Here is a 6,775-nt window from a genome sequence, read left to right on the forward strand (position 1 = left end):
CCATGGCTGTTTTTAAATATGAAGTCTTATTCTTGCTCAGGCTGGTCTCGAACTCCTGAGCTCAGGCAATCCACCCACCTCAGCTTCCAGAGGGCTAGGATTATAGGTGTGAGCCACTGCACCCAGCAAAGATATCGAAACACTGATGATATTTTTAGTAGTTATCAACTAAGAATTAACATTCAAATTTCTCAATATTGACCTGAGTAGACCTAGAACTAAAGTCCACCATGGTATCAACATTTGGGGGGAAAATTTTGACAAGTGATATAAGGTTGGACCATGCACATCTGGTTATTAAATACTAAATGGCAGATATTTTCCAGATAGAAAAAAATCACATCACTTATAACTGATACAGAAATGGGTGAATCCTTTCTCCAGATAGTTATATCAGCTTCCCCAGGCTCTTTGGTTTAAATAATTGCCAGTTATGTTTAGAATGAACCACGTAACATGACAATTTAGTAGAATAGCACAAAACACCCAGGCCATGTATAATTGATCACCTATAATCATCCAGCAAAGTTACCCAACATGAGGATTCTTTATCAGAATGCAAGTTTCAGAACAACAGAAAAAGCTTATCCAGTTTGTCTTCCAAGTTAAAAAATCAGGATTGTGAATCTCAGCGACTCTGGTCAAAGTCGCAAGAACTGCTTAATAAACCATTTGAGGTTGAAAGATAAAGTGACTTTATCCATTTAAATGACATGACTTATGAGACTTAGGACCGGTGCCTTGTTCTGTAATTAAAGTCAGAACCCCCACAGAACACAGAGTCGGTGTTGTATTCACATAAGGCACGGAATCCTCTCAACCAACTACCACTTTCCCTGAAGTTTCCTCCAAACTCTTTGATCGTGGTTTACTTACTTTCAACACTATATTATCTACCAAAGCATTGCAATATAGCTACTCACGTAGCTAAAGGGGCCTTCATGTCCTTACTTTCGCTTGCATACATCAGTGAAGAAAGCCCCTGTAGGCGGTCTCCAGGAAAACCCAGCAGGTTGATGATTTTGAGCAGGTTTGGGGGCACCATGGATATGCAAAGGTGAAAAAGGCCATATCCAAAGCTCACAGCACCTTTCAGTCTGTTTAGAGACTCCTCAGACACCCCTTCAGCCACAATGTGATTATCATTTGCAGCATCAGAAGTCAAGGACTCTTCCGTTAGCTTCTTCTGATACAGCTCCTGAAGGGTGTTGATGTCCAGATAGCATTTATTGTAAATCTTCCAGGCCTTCCTAAGGATCCACCCACCTTTTATATAGGCTAAAAAGAGAAGGAGAGAAAACCATTCAGAAATAAGCATTTGAAATACCTCCTGCATTTGAATAGTAAAGGATGTTGAAAATAGCCTGAAAGTCAAGCAAAAAATGTAAAAACATGAAAATGACTACCCGTCCTTGCCCTCTTCCTTCTTAACGGGGCTTACTCACATGTCTTCTCTCTCGTTGGTCTTCCTTCACCATACTGAATGATCATTGGAAAAACCACGTGTTTTCTTGTTCATTATTTTATCAAGCCCCTTACGTAGTAGCCAGTGCAGAGTATACAATATATGCTATAAATGGATACCATCACTTGAATCAGGTTTCATGTGCTCTGTGAAACCCTCCACCACTTCTCTGGACTACTATGGTGCTTTCCTAACAAATCTCTTTTCCAAATTGTCTATTGGTCTACCCTGCATCTCCCTCTTAGCCTAGTTTACTGCTAAATTTATACCCAAGCACCAAGTGTGGCATCTTGCCAAGAAACAAAAAAGATGGCCAGTTTATCACCCAAAAAAGTCATTCACGTTCAAGCCTAAACGCAAAGAATCCCCAGTTCACCTAGATCTGGTATCTACTATGTGGCTTAACCAGCCTTAGTAGGATGGCTTGATTTGGCCGATAGCCCAGCCTAGAGAGACCTCCAGAGAGGAGGGTAGTAAAGAAAAAGTCACTGTACATCAGAGAGTGAAAATCTGTTACCTAAGCCACTTCCATTACTTCCCATTAGGTCAATCTTTCTTAACAGGGCCCTGCTGAGAGCATGTACATAGGAAGACTTCAAGGGTAAGAGGTAAAACATGGGGTTTACCACCACCCCTGGCCCACGGGCCCCCTCAGACAAAAGCCCTGGGGACCTGCTGTCAACTCAGTTCTAAGAACATTTCACCTTCAGGTGAATAGTAGGGGTGGGGAAAAGTCAACTTATATGTGATTATCTGAGATCAGAACCACACTTTTGAGGCAATTATTTTCTATAGGGAATTCTTTGCAAAATAAAGTTCTCTGAGTATAAGACAGCTTGTCCACAAGGCACTGTCACTAATACGATACCAGCTCTGACTGTCATGTACAATGAGACACCATGAATGGTCCCAGACTTCCAGGTCCTTTGAACAGCAGGAAAATAAGGTTTTAAAATGTTACTTTAAAATTTCAGAAAACATAAAATAAAAATCTGATTTACATTGGTAGCTTAAAAAATACATATAATAAGAAAAAAGTTATGTTCTCCAAACGCCAGCTAGGTTTCCTTGTTTGAGAACTTGATTTTTTTTAAATTTCAGAATATCAGAGGGTACATGTGTTGCTTATATATTTTGTTTTTTGCACAAATTGAGTCAGGGTTATAAGCATGTCCTCCACCCAGACAGGTGTACCCAATCTGTGTAAATTCACCCATCCCCTCCTCCTCCACTCTGTTTGATTGTCATTGAGATTCACTTCCATATGTGCACATAAGTGTTGACTAATCAGTTCCAACCTGGTCGTGTTTGTTTCTCCATTCCTGTGATGTTTCACTCAGAAGAATGGTCTCCAGTACCATCCACAGTCATAAAAGATACTAGATTGCCATTTTTCTTTATGGCTGAGTAGTACTCCATAGTACACATATACCACATTTTATTAATCCATTCATGTATGGGTGGGCACTTGAATTGTTTCCACATCTTTGGGATTGTGAATTGTGCTGCTATTAACATTCGAGTGCAGGTGTCCTTTTTATAAAATGACCTCTTTTCTTTGGATGTATACTCAGCAGTGGGACTGCAGGATCAAATGGTAGGTCTACTTTAAATTCTTTGAGGTCTCTTCTACAATTTTCCATAGAGGTTGTATTAGTTTGCAGCCCCACCAACAGTGTATAAGTGTTCCTTTCTCTCTGCATCCATGCCTGCATTGGTTGTTTTGGCACTTATTAATATGAGCTATTCTTGTTGGAGTTAGGTGATATCTAATTGTGGTTTTGATTTGCATTTCCTGAACGATTAGAGATGTTGAACATTTTTTCATGGGTTTATTGGCCATTAGTATATCTTCATTTAAAACTCTCTGCTCAGCTGTGAGTCACATTGAGCCTCGAGGTGCACTGGAGGTGTCTTTAGGAGTTAGACAGAAGACAGAAAGACAGCAAGACCAAAATCAAGAACGAGAAGACTGCCCCTTTTGACAGCAGCTTCCCCAGGTTCTGCCGGCAGAATTACCTAGATAGCCACCACTGCAACACTAGCTGCAATAGCGGGTGATGTCTGTTTGTGTGTGAATGGTACTAGCCTGTGCACAAACCACTCTGACCCATATCCTACCTCACAGCCCAGCACAACTGCTGGGCAGAAGGCACATTTCCTGAGAAGATTTGAATGGGCTGTACCCCACCTCCCCTGTCCTCCTCCTCCCAGGGTAGTAGAGGGCAACCTGGGTACCTGATGATTCTGAATCATGACTTAACTACTAATAAGAACTCATTAGAAAAATGAAAAAAAAAATTATAAATAAAAAAACCCAAGTTTCTGCTCATGTCTTTTGCCCACTTTTTAATGGGGTTGTTTGGTTGTTTTTTGCTGATTTGCTTGAGTTCTTCATAGATTCTGGTTCTCAGTCCTTTATCAGATATATATAGCACACAATTTTTTTTCTCATTCAGTGGGTTGTCTATTTGCTCTTTTGATTGTGTCCTTGGTTGTGCAGAAGCTTTTTATTTTGATCAGGTTCCATTTATTATGTACATTTTTCTTATGCTTTTTTTTTTTTTTTTAATGCTACCAAAGTAACACGAGTTCACCCTCCTCAGCCTTATGCACTGGAGGCATTAGATAGATTGAGTTTTGACCAAGGCAAAGAGGGCTGAAATTGTAATCTCTTCTCCTTCTTCCTCATTGGTCTATGTTTTTTAGTGGTAGAAATGGGAAGGAAATAAAAGAACTCTGATAGCAGGACTCTAGGCTTTGGGTACTTATTGATCAGGTCCTATATGACTAATCTTATAAACTTTAAGTAGGATGTTCCCCATATATGAACTGTCTCACAGCAATGTTTTTCAAACTGTGGGTCAAAACCTACTAATACAGTGGTTCTCAACCTTTCTAATGCTGCGACCCTTTAATACAGTCCCTCATGTGGTGGTGATCCCCAACCATAAAATTATTTTCATTGCTACTTCATAACTGTAATTTTGCTACTGTTATGAATCATAATGTAAATATCTGATATGCAGGATGGTCTTAGGCGACCCTTGTGAAAGGGTCGTTCGACCCCCAAAGAGGTCGTGACCCACAGGTTGAGAACCACTGCATTAATGAGTCATAAAAATAAATTTGAAGGGTCTCAACCAGCATGTTTTATGAATGAAATGGGATGGAAAGAAATGGAACAGAAAATATCAGAATGGGTTGTACTTACTTTCAGTAGTTATATACTATGTTTTCCTGTACTGTTACATAAAATATGTTTCTCATAAAGCATTATATTCAAGAGACTTTTGAGACCCTTTTCCATAGAACTTTATGTGTCCTTGGCTGGTTGCTGAGTCATTTATGAAAATTCCTTGATAGCCTATCAACTTCTTGAAGCGGGATTAATGTCTGAATTATTTTTCATTTGTAGTGATATCCACTGATACCTTATACCTGGTGAGTGTTTGGTCAACCCATTTAAGATTTACTTTAATACTAATATGAAGCCAGTAGATGAACTAATATATGCCCATACAAGAGAAAAACTCAGTTTAATTCAAGTTGAGGGAAGCAGGGAGGAGGAGGAATTGGTGTGCTCCTCCCACCTAATGGCACAATGTAAGGGTATGTGGCACACCTCCTGGGTCTGGGACGTAACTACAACAGGGACCTTACCTAACAAATGCAAACATTGTAACATAATTGTTTGTACCCTCTCATTAATCTGAATTTTTTTTTAAGATTTATTTTGTACTTATTTTGCTCCTAATTTCTAAAACATTCAAAAAATCTCATTTACAAATTACCCAATCTCTGAATTGAAAGTGATGTAAGAATATATAGCATGTACAAAAAAGAGTTAACCTAGTAACTAGCAAAGTTGGCCCTTGGCTGGACTGGGAACTTGGAAGTTCTTACCATCCCCAGAAGTGATAAGAGTGGCTCACTATGTGTGCCTTCACTATTTGTACAGCAATATGGTTTATATTGAACACCGACTTTATTTCTGGGATTCCGGAATTTGAGGGCATGCCTATGTGATCAGCCCCCCCCCCCCAAAACATCTGGGCACTAAGTCTCTAACAAGAGTCGCTGGTTGGTACCATTTCATTCATGCTGTTACGACTCAGTGCTAGGGAAACTGAGTGTGTCCTACGTGACTCCACCAAGAACAGATCCTCAGAAGCCTGTGCCTGGTTTCCCCTGGGTTTCCCTCCAAGAACCTTTTCCCTTTGCTTATTTTGCTTTGTGTACTTTGGCTGTAAGAAATCACAGCTGCGAGGATGACCTATATACTAAGTCTTGTAAGTCCTCCAAGCAAATCATCAAACCTGGGGGTGGTCTCAGGGAGGCCTGATCCACAGGTATCAAGATACTGTTTTACTTAAGTGTATCAATTTTCTGACAAACGATGACATATCTCCTATGGGATCACAACTCAAAACACAACCATCCTACAAGTTCTGGGTGAATAACATCCCATAGTGTATGTCCACTGAAAAGAGTGCTATAAGAGAGAATGAACAAGTAAAATAGTCTATAGTTTAACTAAATTAGTCTATAGTTATAAGAACTATAGAATAGTTCTTTATAATGATAAAAATAATAGACAATTGAAACAAATTCTTTTCATTTGATTTAATTAACAGAAATATTTACTGTACAAAGATTACATTTCAGGTACTGGTCTGGGTGAATCTTTAAGAGGTTCAATGACTTTTTTCCATCCTAAATGGGAATATCATGGGAAAAGTTTGAGAAAACCCTGACATTTCCTTGTATACTAACACAGTGGATCTTAAAGTTTTGGGTTCATCCCCCAGGCCTTTCTTGTTTGTACAAGAAAGTTGATTCTCAGTTGTGATCCAATGAGCCAAAGATTTAATAGAAAAGCAGAAAAAGGAAAAATAATACACAATTGACTAGACTACATATTTGTGAAATCATAAAATTATTGGGATCAAATTGGAAATAAATGATCATTGATTACAGAAAGAAAAATCTATGAAACCCTAAAAACGTTAGTTTGCTATTGATTAAGTTTCTATTGTGTGCCTGGGATTATAGTTGACATCTGAAGGACACCAAAGAACTATAAAACGTGGCTCAGCGCCTGTGGCTCAAGTGGCTAAGGCACCAGCCACATACACTTAAGGTGGTGAGTTCGAATCCAGCCTGGACCCACCAAACAATAATAATAATGATGGCTGCAACCAAAAATAAAATAGCCTGGCATTGTAGCTGGCGCCTGTGGTCCCAGCTACTTGGGAGGCAGAGGCAGGAGACTCGCTTGAGCCCAGGAGTTGGAGGTTGCTGTGAGCT

At 39.5% G+C, this 6,775-nt stretch overlaps 1 protein-coding gene across 3 annotated transcripts in view; it reads right to left on the reverse strand.

The window, feature by feature from the left end:
• Window positions 1–6,775, reverse strand: part of TTC39C (tetratricopeptide repeat domain 39C) — a 130,071-nt gene that overhangs the window by 63,712 nt on the left and 59,584 nt on the right. For 2 of the 3 annotated variants that reach the window (XM_003784780.3, XM_023510242.1), the window contains exon 5: window positions 924–1,278. In XM_003784780.3, coding sequence (XP_003784828.1) covers window positions 924–1,278 — 355 coding nt within the window. Of the gene's footprint in view, window positions 1–923; window positions 1,279–6,775 lie in introns of those variants that run through there. The other variant, XM_023510243.1, reaches the window with a different exon arrangement.

This window comes from Otolemur garnettii, unplaced genomic scaffold, assembly GCF_000181295.1.
Source record: "Otolemur garnettii isolate 467f Iridium unplaced genomic scaffold, OtoGar3 scaffold00012, whole genome shotgun sequence".
Classification (NCBI taxonomy): Eukaryota; Metazoa; Chordata; class Mammalia; order Primates; family Galagidae; genus Otolemur; species Otolemur garnettii.